The sequence below is a fragment of the Suillus paluster genome (assembly GCF_016628075.1).
Source record: "Suillus paluster strain FC165 chromosome Unknown EDB91scaffold_29, whole genome shotgun sequence".
NCBI classification, from domain to species: Eukaryota; Fungi; Basidiomycota; class Agaricomycetes; order Boletales; family Suillaceae; genus Suillus; species Suillus paluster.
In genome coordinates this window covers 335,489-354,366 of record NW_024537589.1, presented here as the reverse complement: position 1 = coordinate 354,366, position 18,878 = coordinate 335,489, and the positions used below count along the sequence as shown (strand labels likewise).

Below are 18,878 nucleotides of genomic sequence, written 5' to 3'. Positions count from 1 at the left end.
AATTCATGAAGACAGGAATGGGTCAGTTGCTTCCTTGATAACCTGAATATGAGCTGAATCTCTCGTGCCAGCATTATCCTGGACGACTGCGACGACTGCGCTGGTCGCAGCTTTCACGTTCTCAAAGGTCTTCAAGTTAGTATCGGGTCTGAAGGTAGGAATCTCACGACCTCATCGTTCTCTGTGACCATAATTGATAGTAATCTCTCCGTCCCAGGCAGTGAATTACCTCCCAGGCTTACGGGTGCCATTTGAACCTCTCAGTTTGCTAGGTGTAATTGTACCAGAAACGTCATGGAACCCAGGTATGTTCAATTGAATCTTCTCTTCAAAACTGCGGGACTATTGCCTAATGCAATCCACTAGGTTTCATCTTCGTCTGGACGTGGAGACATACCAAAAATAGTAAGCGCAGACATCCTCAGTGACTGCACGTTTGGCGTATTCACTGTTCTCCCTGTTCGCTGCTAGTTTATCGTCGTTTTGGAAATGACACCGTCTCGGTGGTACCTTTTCTCTTTGGCGTACCGACACTGTATACACAATCTATGGAAGTCACCAGGCAGGTCGTGTCAACTGGTCAGAAGATGGGTGTATTTGGGAAGAGTGATGATATGGGTGGTGGGCTTCGGTAAGTTGATCTCCCTCTGTTAAATAACAGCATCCCGATGAATGACAGGTTTTGGGGCCCCAATATTGTTGCTGCAGAACACGATCAATGGAAGAAGTACAGGAGGATCGCTGCACCTGCGTTTAATCACGATACGTGCGTGTTGTGTTTGGTTGCGGGGGAAGCCCACCATAACCTATTCTAACAGCTATAAACTTGTCTGGAATGCTACACAAAAAGTGTATGCCGACATGATCGAGTGTGAAAGGTGGGCAGAGAAAGCGACGATAGACGTTCCACGTGTCCAATCACTGACGTTCAAGGTTCGTGTCTTGGTGCAATTGTGTCCGTCCTTGGGGCTCACTATTCATAGTTCACCCTCATCATCATTGCCACCTGCGGCTTCGGTCTCCCATTTTCATGGGCAGAGCCCCCCTCTCACGATGGACAAATGGCCATCCACCAGTGCATGGAAATCGTAACCGGTAACAATCTCTTTGCGATTGCAGCTCCAAAATGGGTTTGGAAACTGCCGTTGCCATGGTAGTTCTTCCTACTCGAATGCATCGAGTGAGTAAGTCATTGACTTTCCGATTCACAGGATTCGTCGTACCCGCCAAGGTTTCGATACCATGAGGGCATTCATGAATTCACACGTCCAGGCGAAGCGTGAGGCTATAAATTCTTCTGTAGGCGATGACACAGCGAAAGACTTGCTTTCATTGTTTGTTCGAGCGAGCGAAGATGAGGCGGAAAAAATGCGTTTGGACAACAACGAATTGGTACCATTTTATAATCTATTGGAGATTATTTGCTGAACGGTTGTCGTAGATCGGGAATATATTTGCGTTATTATTTGCTGGTCATGGTACGTTTCGTCACGTTGATCGTGCTGGGGTTTCAAGTAACTCTTTACAGAGACCACTGCACACACTCTGGCAGCCACTCTTGGTTTCTTATCATTACACCCATCTATGCAGGAAGAGATAGTCGAACAAATTCGCGAAGTCACTAAGGGGCGCGAAAATGGCGAGATCGTGAGTCTGTTCGAAATCAGACGCCTCCGATATACCTAACCTCACTTTCAGACATTCGACGACTATAGCAAACTAGACAAGGCTCTCGCCGCATTCTATGAGGGGGTCAGAATGTTCCGTAAGCGATTTTTTCTTCTGACCAGTTGCAAACTGAGCTGTCCTCAGCTTCTGGTGTATATCTCATGAGGGAGGCAAAGCAAGACACTGTACTCAATCTTTCAGGCATCGGTGAAGAGCCGAAAATGTTGCCAATTTTGAAAGGTACATATGTAAGCTGCATGTCACACTCTGGATGGTTGCCCGGCTCATACTCTGGATGAATAGGTCGTGGTTGACATGGTTGGCCTCCGTGCGTGTAGCCATTTCGTTTTTGGATCATCTTTAACCCCACAGGATCACTAATACTAGATTACAACCCACGATATTTCTCTGACCCAGAAGAGTTCAAACCTGCACGATGGTGTGCGGACCGAACGAGCAAAGAAGTTATTGAGGATGTGGAGGATCACACTGCTTTTAGCATCGGTATGTATCGTTGCTGTTGGTTTCGTTCGTATCGCTCAACACTGGTCCAAGGGCCGCGCTCGTGCCTCGGCAAGAAGTTCGCGACGACTGAAGCCGTCTGTCTCCTGGTACTACTTCTACGCGACTGGCGCGTCGAGCCCCTCCTGTCTGTCAACGTCTCCACTGGGGAGAAGGAAACTACAGAGGAATGGCGCGCGAGGGTCATGCAGGCTAAAATGAATTTCACAATGGGCATCAGAGATGTTCCACTGACATTTGTAAAGCGGGTTTGAGGATATTTAATTTCTTGCAAGGCCTGGTAGTTATGCCATCGTACTTGTATAAAGCTTTGGCACCGGCACCTTCGGCATGGCAAGGACACGGACACTCCAGAAAGTCGTTCGTCGTCAGCCTTGCCAGTCGAAGTGTTGAAGTCGCGAATTACCTGCGTTTTATTCAACTTGAATGCATAATGATATATGCGATGCGTTCGATTCTTCTTGTGGACACATACGCGATGGGACCATTACCGTCCATGGCAAAAGTGCGCGGACTCGTATGGTAGCTTTGGATGAGATCTCGAGGCTGACCATATGATTTACGATAACTTTGTCCGCTGGGGCTGATTAGGGGACTGTACCATATATTCAACTTGAACGAGTCCGAGGGCTCTGTGTATCAAATATATCAGTCCGCAGCTTGGGAAACTTGATGCGGTCATTGGCCATTGGCCAGCACACGATTATGCTCACACCCTCGTTTTGACGGTCTTCGTTGTTGTGCCCCGGCCGTGTCACATAATACTCGGTTCCATATATTCGGAAACTCGATTCGAAAGCCTTGGCGTTGTACGTACCGTATTTGTCAAGTGTTCGTAATTCATAAAGTCAAGAATGGGTTAGTACGTTCATTTAGATAAGCCGAATATGAACTGAACCTGAAAGTCCGCGCAGATTTATCTTGGACGACTGCGACGACTGCGCTGGTCACAGCATTTACGATCTCAAAGGTCTTGAAGTTCGTGTCCGGTCTGAAGGTGCGAATATTATGTGACCTCATACTTCTCTGTGACCAAGATCTTCCGTTCAGGCGGTGGATTACCTTCCGGGCTTACGGGTGCCATTTCAACCTCTCAGTTTGCTAGGTGCGGTCGTACCAGAAAGGTCATGGAACCCAGGTATGTTGGATCTTCAAACTGCGGGACTATTTCCTAATGCAACCCACCAGGTTTAATCTTCGTCTGGACGTGGAGGCATACTAGAAACAGTAAGCGCAGACATTCTTACTACTGCAAGTGTAACATATTTACTGTTCTCCCCATTTGCCAATAGTCTATCGTCGCTTTGGAAATGACACTGTCTCGGTGGTACCCTTTTTCTCTGGTGCACCGACACTGTATACGCAATCTATGGAGGTCACCAAGCAGGTCGTGACGGCTGGTCATAAGACGGGTGTATTTGGGAAGACTGATGATATGAGTCGTGCGTTTCTGTGAGTCAACTCCCCTCTGTTAAATCACGGTAGCATCCTGATGAATGTCAGGTTTTGGGGCCCCAGTATCGTTGTTGTGGAACAGGATCAGTGGAGGAAGCACAGGAGGATCGCTGCACCTGCATTTAACAACGACATGTACGTGTTATGTTTGGTTGCGGGAGAAGCCTACCATGACCTATTCTAACAGCTATAAACTTGTCTGGAATGCTACACAAAAAGTGTATGCCGACATGATCGAGTGTGAAAGGTGGGCAGAGAAAGCGACGATAGACGTTCCACGTGTCCAATCACTGACGTTCAAGGTTCGTGTCTTGGTGCAACTGTGTCCGTCCTTGGGGCTCACTATTCATAGTTCACCCTCATCATCATTGCCACCTGCGGCTTCGGTCTCCCATTTTCATGGGCAGAGCCCCCCTCTCACGATGGACAAATGTCCATCCAGCAGTGCTTGGAAATCATAACGGTTAACAATCTCTTTGCGATTGCAGCTCCAAAGTGGGCTTGGAAACTGCCGCTACCATGGTAGTTCTTCCTACTCAAATGTATTGAGTGAGCAAGCCATTGACGTTCCGATCCACAGGGTTCGCCGTACCCGCCAAGCGTTCGATACCATGAGGGCATTCATGAATTCACACGTCCAGGCGAGGCGTGAGGCCATAAATTCCTCTGCAGGCGCCGACACAGCGAAAGACGTCCTTTCGTTGTTTGTTCGAGCGAGCGAAGATGACGGGGGCAAAATGCATTTGGACGACAATGAATTGGTATAGTTTTGACATTTGTTGGAGATTATTTGCTGAACGGTCGTTGCAGATCGGGAATATATTTGCGTTACTATTTGCTGGTCATGGTGCGTTTCGTTTCGTTGATTATGCTGGGATCTCGAGTAACTCTTTACAGAGACCACTGCACACACTCTGGCAGCCACTCTTGGCTTCTTATCATTATACCCATCCATGCAGGAAGAGATAGTCGAGCAAATCCGCGAAGTCACTAAAGGGCGCGAAAATGGCGAGATCGTGAGCCTTTCCGAAATCAGACATCTCCGATATACCTAACGTCATTTTCAGACATTCGACGACTATGGAAAACTAGACAAGGCTCTCGCCGCATTTTATGAAGGGGTCAGAATGTTCCGTATGTGAATTTTTTTTCTGTCCGTTCCAAACTGAGCCTTTCCCCAGCTTCCGGTGTATTTCTCATAAGGGAGGCAAAGGAAGACACTGTGCTCAATCTTTCAGGCATGGGTGAAGACCCGAAAATGTTGCCTGTTAAGAAAGGTACACACGTAAGCTGTAACTCATTTATGGAGGATGGTTGCCTGGCTCATGCTCTGGATGAATAGGTCGTGGTCGATATGGTTGGCGTCCGTGCGTGTGGCCATTTCGTTCTTGTATCATTTTTAATCCTGCACGATGACTAGATTACAACCCACGGTATTTCTCTGATCCAGAAGAGTTCAAACCTGCACGATGGTGTGTGGACCGAACGAGCAAAGAAGCTACTGCGGACGCGGAAGATCACACTGCTTTTAGCGTCGGTATGTATCACTGTTGCTGGTTTCGTTCGTATCGCTCATCACTTGTTCCAGGGCCACGTTCCTGCCTCGGCAAGAAGTTCGCAACGACTGAGGCTGTTTGTCTCCTAGTATTGCTTCTACGCGACTGGCGCGTCGAGCCCCTCCTGTCTGTCAACGTCTCCACCGGAGAGAAGGAAACCACAGAGGAATGGCGCACAAGGGTCATGCAGGCTACAATGAATCTGACATTGGGTGTCAGGGATGTTCCACTGACATTTGTAAAGCGGGTTTAAAGACATTTTTATGTAATTTATGGATGATTATCTATTATCTGTAGCAGTACAGAGTATGGCGTTTGGTGTAGTGGTTCTTTACCTCCGATAGTTCTGTGGGTTGTGGCTGCTAGCTACAAGCCTACATCTGCGAATGACCCATTTTTCTCGCTTGTCAAAAAGAAGTTTGATGCTTACGGCGATGGTGAGAGTACGTGTTGCGCATTGGACCGTCGCAGGCACCACAATATTCCTCGTAGAAAGGACTACATCGTTACAGCGTAGAAAGCAAGTTGTTGTATATACTACTACAAGATTATCGCATGGCCTACTAGTAACAGAGTCCAGACACTGTTCCTTGATAATCAGTCTCAACATAACCAAACTGAGCGTTTACGAACGCAGACCTGAGCTAACCAGAACAAAACCCTTGTAAGCGTCTTGTGAGCGGGTTACAAGACCATTTCTGCAAATTCGCATTTTTAGGTGTGCAGTGCTTTTGTGAATTTCAAATCACGTGGATGTTCGCGACCCATGCTCTGGCCCTACCCGTGGGTTCTGGTTGTACATATGAAACGGATCGAACATGGTAAGTAAGTCGGTCCTCTCCAGAGTCCACCAGCTTGACTCCAGAGCTTCCTTCTACGTGACGATATTTCACGACAAAACGACATATATCCTGCTCTTACAACTAACTTATACGTTCCTCGAACCTTTCTGTCAATTGCCTCAATTCTTTGCACAGGCCGCTGACCAGGAATCAGGATAGGGTCATATATGCTATGACTAGTAGTTGGCGCACAGCGGTAGTGCTGCACTACTTGTTACCACTTGCCTTAGCTCAATATACTCCACTGCCTAGGTACGCGAGTCGTGTTTGTTGACGCCCAGTTGACGGTGATATATTACGATAGATGGGGACAAGCGGCGGCTTTACTGGAAAATGTTCTTTATGTTCACGGAGGTCTGACAGATCAGTATGATCAATACTCATACACATCTGCACCCCCCACATCAGAACTATTGCTACTCGACCTTTCCACATCCTTCAGTGCCACGTCCCCGCCTTGGCAACTGCTCTCAAATACAACCACGACGAGCTCTTCTCTCGCTCTAGGATGGCACACCTTATCTGCATTTAATATATCTTCATTCCTGCTTTTCGGTGGTCAACCAGGACCGAATTCCCAAACAGTTCTCACTTCCCTTAACGATTCTGCCACAGTCGTTTCCGCTTACGATCGCACGGACCCTTCATTCTTCGTTGAGCCCCAGAGCTGGGCTGGTGAACCAATGAGGAGGATTCGTCATTCAGCATCGTCAACTGGCGGAAAGGTCTGGATCGTTGGGGGCGAGAAGGCCGATGGGTCCGGAAATTCATTCTCTGATCACTATCTATTCAACCCTGCGTCACAGATGTTCGTAATGCTTCCATCTGGTGGTAATGCTCCGCCCGAAATTTACGGACATGCATCGCTCGTCCTTCCTGACGGACGATTGCTTGTCTTGGGTGGATATTGTGCATCATGCGGGGAACTTGTACCTCTGAATACCGTCTGGTTTCTTGACACGACACAGGCAACCCTCGCATGGGACATGATATCCGTCTCGACTTCTACCCTGCCAAATCCACGCCGCGATTTCGCAGCCGTTGTCCTTGCTACTGGAGAAATCCTTATTCATGGGGGAGGCGACAGCCAATTACAAACAACTTATAGTGATGGATGGATACTAAATACCAACCAAAATCCAATGGTCTGGCAAGAAGCCCAGTCTCTTCAGCAACTCGGCGCTCGCAAAGACCATCTGGCAATACAATATAATGGCCAAGTGTTCTTTGCCTTTGGTGAGTCACTCCCTGTTAGCTCTTCACTCATTTCTGATCGAACACAGGTTACGGATCTTCTGCCCCCGCATCTGCCACTATGGAAATATACGACCCCTCCACCTCGTCCATGGTGACCTCTTATAGCCCGCCACCTGCGGGTTCGACCCCGGCCATCAATTCACTTCCTGCACCTTCTCAAACTGGTAGCTCTGGGTCAAGTGGGGGAAGTGCAGGCGCTCCCTCAACGGTGTACCCAACGAGCACTGCCGGTGCTGATTCCAGCTCCAGTAAAGCCAAAGTAACCGCTATCGCTGTAGGCACTACCTTTGGCATCCTTGGGCTTGTCGCTGGTGGACTCGTCACTGTCTGGTATATCAAACGTTCACGGAGACGTTCGCCTTCGAGCAATGGGAAATTCTTCTTCCTCGGTGGTGACCCGGAGCACGACAGTACTGATGGTGGTAGCGCCATTATATTGTCTGTGGGTTCGGACGAGAAAGAACCTCAGAGGAGTCACAGAATTTCAGATGCACCCGCGCTCCCGCTGGCTGCAGTTCTTGCTCATCTTGGGTTAAGCAAACACAGTTCTTCTGAGCCACCTCGCCCGCGCCGTGACATGTTTGCCGACGAAGACACGCGGCAATTCGGGTGGGACAATCCTCCGGGCATGTCACGCAGGGAAGGGAGCGGCGGGGCTAGTGCATGGTCAATGCGCTCGATGGGGGCAATGGTGCGCGGTATGATTTCCAGGGCGCCAAGTGCTGGCAATAGCGACCGAGATTGGGATGGATGGGAGAAGATTGAGGGTGACCACGAGGGACTGATACACGAAGACAATAACTCGTGCAACATCGACATAACGATGCCCACCAACGGCCACCTCCATGGACGAGATGGTAGTTCATGGTCGTACTCAGATCCATTCTCAGATCCTGTGCCAGATGATGGAGAGTACGACTTGTATCGGCCACATCATGATGCACTCAAACCTTGTGGCGAGTACGACAACATTGATGTTGACGATGGGAACCGAGACCCACCACCCCTTCGCCCACTGGGGACCCTACTACCTATTTCTGCACCCATTCACACCCTTAGTCCTTTGCATGGGGTCGCATCCGACTCAGCCAACACCCTAGCATCATGTCCTGGCTCGTCACACGATAATCCATCTTCCAAAGGTCCTTCTTCCACCAATACTTACTCCCAATCAAGCTTTCTCTCGCAGCCGACTTATAGTCCTGCGACGCCTCCCATCTCGTACTCTGCAATTACTACACCCTCACAGCGCCACTCGTCCATCCTTGACTCGTATTCACCTCCTTCGAGCCCCATTCGTCGATCAGGCAGCTGGTGGGCGCGTTTCATGAAGACATCTCTACTTGATCGACGCAATTCCACCGGCCAGAAACCGCTGGATTTACGGGACCCTAACCCAGCTCCGCGTCTCATGCCGATCGAGGAATCGAAGGCTTCCCCGGACTCTCTTGAGTCCAAATATGAGCACACAGATAAACATGTTCGTTTGATCTCGTCATCTGTGCATAGTGGCCGAACAGCAAATACTGAGGCCGCAGAGCGGCTAGGTGGAAGTTATGATGTCGTACAGCGAATCGCATCGGACGAGTCTACGTCACGCCGAACAACGTCGATTTGTTCGATTGATGCGAATGAACATGGAATATTGGATGGTATATCATCCGATCAAGCCAAGCTTACCTCTTCTCCAGCCATATCTCCGTCGTCGCATCCGTCTTCTTCCTCGAAGGAGCACAAACCACCTTCGAGGGCTGGAAGCCCCTCCATGTATGGTTCTGGACTCACCAGGTCCGCAACTCATGCCGTGTCATCTAGGGTTCAGGAGATCGAGCGGCGGATGACAAACAGTCTGGAGGCGGAACGTTCTCCACCTCCGCGGAATACTCGCAAGCGAGAAGAAGTGCCTTCGCGTACCCGTCCAAGTATTCAGTACGGTCTGGCTCCGCGAGCATCATTGTACGTTGCCAACCCTGACAGTGGTGTGCCTACATTGTGATGTTGTGACTTCTACCCCTTTGTTACCAATGTCTGGACTGGTTATGGAAGGAATTGTACTTCTTACGCTCCTGTCTTTCCTGCGGTTGCTTTAGTACCCGAGATACCACATGACCGACAATTATTCCAGCTCTCTTTTTTTTGGTCAGCATGATATACATACTACTGCAGAGATAGCGTCTCCAACCATGATACCTTCGGACCACGGATGTATGTATTTGAAAGAATCCTTTGGTGACTAGAGGCCTCGATCCATGCCTTGCGCCTTGGGCATTTTTAGGGAGCGTGGGTTACGGTTCAAATACATCTGACTATGACCTCAACTGATAGTATCTAGCAACGCGTGTCTGATTGGCAGGTAGATCATTCGCGCGCGTAATGCGCGCAACGATCAAGATGACTGCCACAGGGGAACGTCAGAAGATTGGTTACGGACCGGTGATTGTGATGCTATCGGGACATGCATTGAAAGCCGATGGAGACGAGTACGCTAGTACTTGTTGAACAACCATCATCGGTGGATGAAGTTGAACGATGAGCCTGCTTCCACTTACATGCGGTTACTGTGATGAAAATATAGCACAGAAGAGACCAACGGTTCGAGAACCATTTACTGAAAACGGGCCCTTCTCTTGGCGGCTATGAGAGAATTAATTGAAGGATCTGCCCACGTCTGTCATTCGTAAGCCAGTCAACCCCATGTTCCTGTGTTGAACGAAGACAACATACAATCACTCATGCTGTACTACATTGTCTTCATCATCGTTACGACATGCTATTTGGTTGTTGACATATGTAAGTATAGTCAGCCGGGGCCCGGCCGCCACAAAATACAATAATTATCGCTCCTGTCGTTGGCAGTCACGGATCACATCAACCACGATGCGATGATACCCTGACAGAGTGAGAGTATGCGAAACCAACCTACTATGGGTGGGTAGCCTGTCCCTGTCAAGCTTAGTGTACCTGTGCTAGCCAAGAGCCCCGACACAAGACAATGCTGCGGCCGCTATAGTAAGAACACTTACACAAGAAGAAATTTGAATTGCTATCCGTGCTGTCATCGCTGGAGCTCGCAGTGCCCGGTGACCGAGGTAGAAGGTTCAGGGTTCGTCTCAGCTTAAGTACCTATAGTTGGAATTCTTCCAAGATAAGGAGAAAGCATGGCTTTCACTGCACGTCCTAAAAGGGGCGCTTAAGTTCCGACGAAACTCGATAAGCTAAGTCACAACCTTACTCACTTACATAGGGTTCAATGGCGCCGCATGGGGACACCCGTAGCCAGAGAAACCACGAGGGGTACCTATGGGAGAGACTGTTCAGGAGTAGATTGCATAATGAATTGCTACTACGTTCCCCTCTCAATTGGCAACGTGCCGTTATTTTATCTGGATCATACGTACAGGTGAGACATTAATTCGAGTGCTGTGATTTGTTCGTTTGAGCTTGATTGTGAGTTACGATTGTGTGGGCATAAGTGGGCCCATGGGTGTCCGAAGTGCGAAGTTAGATCTAGGGTCACATCGCCGTCCTGCGGGGAGTCTGTTCACTTAATTCTTCGGATCATGCTTTCTGTACAGGGACACTTCTGGCTCTGGAGGCGTGTCATTCTGGCAAAGCGGGATTCTTTGATCGGATCCTTAGGAGTAAAGTTCAATTATTTGAATAGACTGAACCGTTTAACCAACCGCTCACATGAATGAAGTGGATTTTTATCAGACACCTTTGGATAGTATTTGAATACGGGAAGCGAAAGCAGGCGTTAGAGAGGTGTGCCACGGACACCTAAATTTGCTGTACTGTTATGAGTGTGTCTGTCAGAAATTTGTTGGCAGATAGGCTGTTCCACCACATATATGCAATCAGATCGCAAGCTTCGAGTATCAAACCATTTGGGGCATGGCCTATCACGAACACGACCATTGAGTGACTGGATTGATCTATGCTGCTATCCGACACGTGCATATGATGACCCTGGGTCTGTGTGCAGGCCAGGTCTTGCGCCACGAGCTGAACTGGTACATTGTCGCGAACAGCATTCTGATTGCCATTTATATGTTCGCCGCCAGGTTGACTCTCGAGTAGGTCGAGATTCTTCACGAATAGATTAGCGCAATACTATATATAGAACCTGGCAAACCTACCATGTAGCCAAAAGCGAATGCAATGCGGTACGCAGTGTAGTACGTGGAGCGCGTCTCGCTGAGCTCCAAAATACTCGTGGAATTGCCGACCGTATGAGTTGCGCTAAAAATTTGGGAAGTGATCGCCAGGGCCAGCAATGATCGCTTATGCCTGAGTATTTCTCGTGTTAGCCTGGCCAGCCAACCACATGCTGTGTATCATGAAGCATGAGTATCTTGGAATTTCGAAGTTCATTAATTCGATGCTGTATGAACCTTGTTCACTGCATCCCAGCAGTGTATTTTATCTCCGTCAACATGGGGTGCCGGTAACCGGGATCACTGAGGACCAGCAGACCACTGCAAGTACTTACCTTAAATAAGTAGGCCAACAGCATGTCACGCACGAGTCGACTCCACATCCAGGCCACAATAGCCACAATCTGCAGCATCAAATGAATGGAACGTTGATAGCTATCCGGGTGTTGGTCATATCCGTTTTGCCTACCGATCAGCTCGAACAAATTTCGAAGCTCTTTGCATTTGCATTTCACTTCTCTGACTTCCGTTGGCAGGTATGAAAAACGGGCGCCGGAAACTTACCACCCGCAGTTGCCGGCGTCATCTATGATCTGACAGGCCCTCGGACACCCTTTCATTATCCTTTTGAGGGAATTTGCATCGGAGCTTGCATGAGCCACTCAAGGCACCCAGCAGCACGTGCTGAGCGCTTCTGATGGGCGTTCCACTGTTCCAGACATTTTGGGGCTGCTGGGTGGAAGGCTCCTATATGTTCGGATGAAATGGCACCTCAAGTGCTTCTTGCATGAATTACAAAACACGGGTATGCTACCATCCACGTGTAGCACAGCGAGCTAGATAGTTCAAGCCTCGAGCTCTTTGAGGATGGGCTCTTCGGGGTGCTTCTCCTTGAGGTACTGAAATAATGTTGAGATGTAAAATCGGCGGAAGGGAGGCATCACGAACTTTGATAAGCTGTTTCACGTAGTTTTCCTCTGCCTCCTTCTTTGACATACCCTTGATGCCATTCCAAGCCACCCTAGAAGATAGATCAGGACAAGTTGTCTGCGGTAATTTCAACTCACCATTTAGCACGCTCAACGAATTGCAACCTAGACGGTTCCTTGGTCGGGTCCGCATCTCCCACCGTTGCTTTGGGCGCCGAAAAGTTAGCTTCTATTCATCTACAGGAGAAGTAACATGGCAACCTTGCTTGTAGAATTTGTAAAACTGTTGATGGGCGCAATCAGTATCGCCCATCTATGGCGTTCAAATTAATCATACTCGCCTCCAACTTGACAGTGCTATCCGGGCCAGACCCCTGCTTGTCGAGACCTTGAACGTACGCAACAGCTTTCTCGAATTTAGAGGACATCGTTGAAGGCGATAAAGAAGATGCGGTAACGGAGCTGGATAAAGCTGAAGAGCAGACAATCCGAAATTGCCAGATCTGGAACTCTTTGATCTTATCAGTTTCATGACAGACGAGACATGGGGTTCATATATAGTTGCGTTGTCGCAGCTTGACGAGCAGTAAAATTAATGGATGTCTACTATAGAACATCATTAGACCTCAACATCTAGAATCACGCCTAGCCTATAGTACTGTAGTACTTAAGTACCTAGAGTTGATCAAACGAAAAGTCGAAGCGCTGTAGCCACGTCGTTGATGTGACATGTCACGATGGCTCGACGTGACGGTCTGTCACGATAACCCACACACATCTCACTCCCACCCCATGACGACTAGTAGTACTTCGCGGTCAGCACCACCGCCGTCATTACAAGAAGTACAAAGAAAATTATCCGTTCATTCAAAAGCAAGACCGAAGAAGGTTCGTATACATACAACCCAGTAATCCTAATTCTCCTGATTATTCGGATCGATCTGAATCCTGCAGGCGCCTCCGGTATCACAAGCACACATATCTGGAACAGAGTCTGACTCAGACTCAGTTCTGTCCCCCGATCTTGTGTCCCCAACCTCTCAGTCATATGGTTCTAATTCGGTCCTGTCTGGCAGCATCACTCAGCCCCCACTATCTTCTATCGCAGAGGGAAGATCAGGAAGCGGTGAAGAGTCCGACGAGGACGAAGAGGAGGAGGTGGGTGGTTGGAGAACTGCAACAATGACCGAAAAACCGCACAGTTCTTTCGACGAGAAGATGATCAAGTCGGGCTACTTGTGGAAGAAAGGCGAGCGACGCAAGGTTCGTACATCGGAGACCGTCTTCTTGGCATTCGGTGTGGATAGCAATTATCACAGACATGGAAGAAACGATGGTTCGTGCTCCGACCCGCACATATCGCGTACTACAAGACGAACGCGGAATATAAATTATCACGCCTTCTCGATCTCTCCGACGTACATTCATGCACCCCAGTCACCCTAAGAAACATACCAACACGTTCGGTGTTGTCTCTACTGTTCGAACATTCTATCTCCAGGCTCAAAGCCCCGAGGAGGTCCAGCAGTGGGTCCAGGCAATTCAGGAAGCCAAGGAGGCTCTCATGACTATTTCAACTCAATCATCGCTGACGACGCCCCCTATACCAATCCCCGGAGCTCAATCAGTACCTCGTCGTATTATAGTAACGCACTCACCTCCGCAAGCCTCCCACGTTCAAAATATAACCTCTTCCGACTCAGAGGATGCATCGCCAAGTGCACAGCGAACCTATTCCACCTCTTCGCAGAATCATCCAATAATCTCCTCATCACCCACGCGAATACAAACTATGCCAAAAGAAGGCGCAAAGATAGTCTTATCTGGCTACTTGATGAAGTGCGGTTCGAAACGACATAATTGGCGCAAACGGTGGTTCGTGTTGAATGGTGAAAAATTGGTCTACTCGGGAAGTCACATGGTAATGGGTATTCTTTCATTCGTCGCGTTTGATTCTTGCTAACACGGCACCAATTAAATATGACTATCAGGACACAAAACCTCACCGGCAGTTTTCATTTTCGGAGATTCTCGATGCGCTGGAGTTCGATATGCGAGGTCACAAGCACAGTGCAGCTATTCCTCCCCCTTCCACTTCGCCATTATCATCATCAACAGCACCCGATGATTCGCACGGTCATTATACGTTCAAGATAGTCACGACGAAAAGGACGCTGTTGTTATGTGCTCCAAGCGAGGAAGAAGAAATAAAATGGCTCAGTGCCATTCCGTGCTCTTATAGCTCGACGATCAGGCGCTGGTGTTGTACCAGGAGACCCGAGCGGAAGCGTCGGTAGCGCCCCGAAGCCGCCGGCTTCTGGTGGAGACGCCGGTCAGGGCACTGGAGGAGGATCATCATCAAGTAGCGGGTTGAGACACAAGGTCAGGAACTTGAGTATAAGCGGACCGAGTGGCATCCCCCCAGCGCCCATTTCGGAGGACTAGACAAAGTACAGACCAAGATAACGGCATTCTTTCAAGTCACCTCAGTTGTCCTCCAATGTAACACTCTCACGTCAGTATTCTTCCAATCATGTTTCCCCGGCTGCATTTGAACTTGACTGTCATGATTCATCGCCTCACGGCATTGATTCTATTCCTCTTCCAGCGATATCTAAGTCTCCACAACTCTGGACCTATGCAATATACCTCAGTCTGGCGTTTTGAATTCTGTAATACGTAGACAGCTTCGCTGCCACTGGTTGGACGAATGGGAATTTTCTTCCTATGTGTTTTTTTTTGTTCCAATTCAATTGTGAACACTGGAACAATCCTACCAAGTAGTTTGATAAAGGTCAGGGACAAAGCGACAAGCGCGGATGATTTGACAAGCGGATCCTTTTTCAGCGTTATTGTTGGCCCATGGGGTCTCCCGAAGGCAATCAAAGTAAAGACCGGGGAAGGTATGAGGATAGGGCTTGGTGGATGTTTCTGTGGATGGGCATCCACTCCGACTGCACCGGTTATTGCGATCAGTGCACGAGGTAGGCTCTGCAGTACATGAGTCTTTTTTTTCCCGAGAAGGTTTGTAGGTTACACCACGATCGTAGTATGGTCGAGTTTGGGAGTACACCGCCACTACTGAGTGGTTCTACCACGCCTGAGCCCTGAATGGCGATGAGGTGATATGTTGTTTGTTTAATACTTATTGACTACTACTATGACTATGTTCGAGCTGAAGCGGAATGACGACAATCATATCCGACGATCGCGATGCAGGTTTGAAGCGAACAAAGATAGTGGGTATAGAAGCTGTGGTAGTATAGAAAGCGGGTGACAAGGTGTACGGAAGCGAACCTGGATACACAGGTGTACATTGTCGTACACAAAGCCGTACATCTGATCAAGAAATGATGATCAGCTAGCGCCTGGATTGGAAGGCCGCGATGCAAGTCTGCCGTTTAACGCGCGGAAGCAAAAGCGCCCCTTGTTAACTTTCTCATGGTATGGGGGTGGTTATGTGGTAATTGAGGACCCCGAAACTACCCTCTGTTCAACTTATGTTACTACTTTCCTTTTTTGGTTATTTTTCCGTTGAACAGGTGTTAACTTCCCCGTTCTCGTCGAACGTTATGTACTTATACTCTTGCCTAGAATGCCTCCTCTGTTCCCCGCTTCCTCCTCTTGTCTCTTTCTGTCTCATTGTATACCATTTCTCTATCTGTATCTTGGTTACCCCACATTCTTCACTATACCAACATCTTCCTAATCATCATGCCCGCCGCACCAAAGTCTCCAACCCAGGCTCGAAGAACCGGAGCGCCCAAGGCTAAAGGCGCGGTGCGCGCCAAGTCGGGTTGTTACACGTGCAGAATCCGCCGGAAGGTAGGTCATTGCGCGTCACTACTTCGATCTTCGATCGTCTCTTTGTCATCAGACGCTCATTGTCATCTTCCTAGAAATGCGACGAGCAGCCCAACGCAGACGGCAGCTGTCAGACTTGCGTTCGACTTCGACTTCAATGTCTCGGTTTTGGCGCAAAGCGCCCCGAATGGTTACGGGTATGTTATTTAATACCACCCCTCTCTTATCATTTATATATATGTCTATTCTCTCTCAAGGCAAGCGACAAGGTCGTTGACCTACGAGAAAAAATTAAAAATTTTCTTGCCGCACAAGGGATGATTAAGGGTCACTCAGGAGCTGGGCCTCGCCCATCAGACCAAGAACCTTCTATTCTATCACTTTCAGCAGACTATACTTCACCTAGTACGAGTCCTCAGACACCGACGTTGTCGATCTCCAGTGACGAGCGACACCCGGGTATAGCACGGAATGATTATCTTCGAGGGGATACTGATGCTCGTAAGGCTTACATCGTCGAATACCCCTTCTTGTTTTCTCATCTTGTCGTAGGCCTTCCGGTGATGCAGGACATTGATTCACCATTGGACGCTCGGGAAACTTATCCCGGGGTTATGCTACCTGCGTATCCGTCTTCCACTACTTATACGACTAGCTTAGAACCATCATGTAAGACCCCGTATCGTTACTAAGAATATGTATGTATCATAGTACTCAAGCCCTCCTTTTGGCAGGGTCGCAATCAAGCGCGTTGATTCTGCCTCGACCTCACACCAGCGATCTCTCTCCAATGTACAATACACGATGGCCAGACGACGACAACTATAACACCATGACCACCATACCCTCTGGATATCTCTTGCCCCCTCCTGTTAACACCTTCCATCAGAATTGGTTTGACCTGAACGTCTACCAAAACTCGTCATTGCAACATTATATGGATCATGTTCTCCGTATCCAGTACTTGCATGCCGACGGGTCCATTGATTCCCTTATCTGGAATCTCATACATTCCAGTGACACAGCCCGAGAGGCTGCATGTCTACTTGCGGAATTGCACCGCAATAGTACGCAAGGGCGTTCGATTGGTTACAGTGCGCCAGAAGATCATGATGTATACAAACGCATCCAAAGGGCCACAAAACTGACCGAAGGAGACGCTCTTGCAAGCCTTTGCATGGTCTCCTATTACCTCTTCTCCGGTGGTCAAGGGCAGTGGCAAGCGTTCCTCGACAACTGCTTGCCGATTTTCCATCAACATCCTCCAGCGGAAGCATGTTTCGCCCGACTGGGCACTGATAGCCTGCACTGACAGCATGCGATTTATCATCAAGACGTCCATGTGGTTCGATGTGCTCGCCTCTGCAACGTTGATCCGTCGTCCCATGTTCCTTGAAATACTGCGTTCGCTGTATGGGCCCACCGCCACCAATGAGCGCAGACCGGAACTTTCCATGATGGGTGTCATGGGATGCGAAAACCGCATCGTCCTCGCCCTCGCCGAAATTGCTGATCTCGCATGCTGGAAGGATGAACTCGTGCACGCTGGTAAACTCAGCGTTCCTGAGCTCGTCAGACGTGGGCAACGTATTCAGTCCATCCTGGAGACTACCTATGACAACAGTAACCCCGATGGTGCTGACGTTGAAAAGTCTCACCGACGGCGCCTCACTTCTGAGGTATTCCGCGCGTCTGCTCTTGTTTATCTCCATTCCGTCATCTCTGGGGATCACCCACAATGTCCAGAGATCGTGTCCGGCATTGAAGAAACAGTCAGGTGTCTCAAGCTTGCTGAAGACGTCACCACAGCGCGCCACGTTGTGCGCAGTGTCGTATTCAGCATATGCATCTGTGGCTGCCTGACGGATAACAAGCATTACCGCGATTACTTCCTGCAGCGCATACAGGAGCAGCAGACTGAGACAGTTGGGAACTGTGCTCGGGTCGGTGATCTCATGAAACAAGTTTGGACAAGCCGAGCAAGAGGGGAACCTGTGGACTGGCGCGTAGTCATGCAACATTCCCAGATGCTTCTTGTCTAGAGTCTATCCTGCGACGTATGGACATTTCTCTTACTGAATTACTACCTGGCTTTCTTCATAGTTTACTAAAAGTATTCAGCGCCCCCTGGTGTGCAGCACGGCCATTATTTCTTCAGGTTCTTCATTTTCATACCCTACAAGCTGTAATCCATACATGCCTCACGAACAACTCGCATCTCTGCCTCATAGTACATACTACACACAACCTACAAATGCTATGTATTGTTTTTCTAGACATCTCCACGGCCTCGAGGGGCACTGCCATTCCAAGGATTTCTGCTATTTTATTCTACAGTCAATGCACCGCATAATGTTCTGATTTGATCATCCTCATCTGATATTCCGTCTCAGTACTGCCGTAGGCCTGGTGAGCCGAACATGCTTATCATTCATTCATTTCACGAGGTAATACGCGGGCAGTTCAAATTGTTCCCTCTCGAATTCGGTCATCACGTTCTTGGTCGAAATTGATCTCACACTTTTGCTTCTGCAGCGAGCTGCACGGAAGATATATATCTTTATATATCTTGAAAATAGCATTGGATTGCTGTGGAGAATCCCCACTCGCGTCATGCCGCAGTTGCTGTATGACCCTGGCAGTGCTACTCAGCTTATCAATGAACGATGTCAAGACTCGAGAGGTACC

At 48.8% G+C, this 18,878-nt stretch overlaps 7 protein-coding genes across 7 annotated transcripts; 6 read left to right on the top strand and 1 right to left on the bottom strand.

Annotated features, from left to right (window-relative positions):
• Positions 1-5: 5 nt before the first annotated feature.
• On the top strand, positions 6-2,444 carry EDB91DRAFT_1082517 (cytochrome P450; the record flags this gene model as incomplete). The annotated part of the gene is made up of 16 exons (XM_041315498.1): positions 6-21; positions 72-154; positions 218-305; positions 367-405; positions 472-631; positions 819-933; positions 984-1,088; positions 1,120-1,184; positions 1,212-1,392; positions 1,442-1,478; positions 1,529-1,647; positions 1,699-1,765; positions 1,813-1,916; positions 1,972-1,996; positions 2,056-2,172; positions 2,224-2,444. 16 exons carry the CDS (start codon positions 6-8, stop codon positions 2,442-2,444), a joined length of 1,542 nt encoding a protein of 513 aa, XP_041176761.1.
• Positions 2,445-2,916: 472 nt separating this feature from the next.
• EDB91DRAFT_397572 (cytochrome P450) lies at positions 2,917-5,126 on the top strand. Its single transcript, XM_041327115.1, has 15 exons — positions 2,917-3,048; positions 3,105-3,187; positions 3,241-3,328; positions 3,379-3,417; positions 3,483-3,642; positions 3,694-3,780; positions 3,833-3,947; positions 3,998-4,167; positions 4,226-4,406; positions 4,456-4,492; positions 4,543-4,661; positions 4,713-4,779; positions 4,827-4,922; positions 4,988-5,012; positions 5,066-5,126. The coding sequence occupies exons 1-15, from the start codon at positions 3,045-3,047 to the stop codon at positions 5,088-5,090; spliced, it is 1,296 nt and encodes a 431-aa protein (XP_041176760.1). The 5' UTR covers positions 2,917-3,044; the 3' UTR covers positions 5,091-5,126.
• Positions 5,127-5,487: 361 nt separating this feature from the next.
• On the top strand, positions 5,488-5,905 carry EDB91DRAFT_397544 (uncharacterized protein). Its single transcript, XM_041327114.1, has one exon. The coding sequence runs from the start codon at positions 5,588-5,590 to the stop codon at positions 5,867-5,869; it is 282 nt and encodes a 93-aa protein (XP_041176759.1). The 5' UTR covers positions 5,488-5,587; the 3' UTR covers positions 5,870-5,905.
• EDB91DRAFT_1136458 (uncharacterized protein) lies at positions 5,897-9,791 on the top strand. Its single transcript, XM_041318837.1, has 4 exons — positions 5,897-6,295; positions 6,348-7,279; positions 7,327-9,580; positions 9,633-9,791. Exons 1-3 carry the CDS (start codon positions 6,216-6,218, stop codon positions 9,294-9,296), a joined length of 2,982 nt encoding a protein of 993 aa, XP_041176758.1. The 5' UTR covers positions 5,897-6,215; the 3' UTR covers positions 9,297-9,580; positions 9,633-9,791.
• A 2,511-nt stretch (positions 9,792-12,302) lies between these two features.
• On the bottom strand, positions 12,303-12,814 carry EDB91DRAFT_1248945 (acyl-CoA-binding protein; the record flags this gene model as incomplete). Its single annotated transcript, XM_041322998.1, has 4 exons — positions 12,303-12,356; positions 12,406-12,478; positions 12,525-12,591; positions 12,724-12,814. The coding sequence occupies 4 exons, from the start codon at positions 12,812-12,814 to the stop codon at positions 12,303-12,305; spliced, it is 285 nt and encodes a 94-aa protein (XP_041176757.1).
• A 280-nt stretch (positions 12,815-13,094) lies between these two features.
• Positions 13,095-15,131, top strand: EDB91DRAFT_1136451 (uncharacterized protein). Its single transcript, XM_041318836.1, has 7 exons — positions 13,095-13,274; positions 13,341-13,649; positions 13,706-13,804; positions 13,834-14,307; positions 14,378-14,570; positions 14,608-14,901; positions 14,995-15,131. Exons 1-6 carry the CDS (start codon positions 13,116-13,118, stop codon positions 14,829-14,831), a joined length of 1,458 nt encoding a protein of 485 aa, XP_041176756.1. The 5' UTR covers positions 13,095-13,115; the 3' UTR covers positions 14,832-14,901; positions 14,995-15,131.
• Positions 15,132-15,917: 786 nt separating this feature from the next.
• EDB91DRAFT_1329274 (fungal-specific transcription factor domain-containing protein) lies at positions 15,918-18,232 on the top strand (the record flags this gene model as incomplete). Its single annotated transcript, XM_041325316.1, has 6 exons — positions 15,918-16,211; positions 16,286-16,387; positions 16,448-16,691; positions 16,743-16,859; positions 16,925-17,370; positions 17,402-18,232. The coding sequence occupies exons 1-6, from the start codon at positions 16,101-16,103 to the stop codon at positions 18,230-18,232; spliced, it is 1,851 nt and encodes a 616-aa protein (XP_041176755.1). The 5' UTR covers positions 15,918-16,100.
• Between the last annotated feature and the right edge of the window lie 646 nt (positions 18,233-18,878).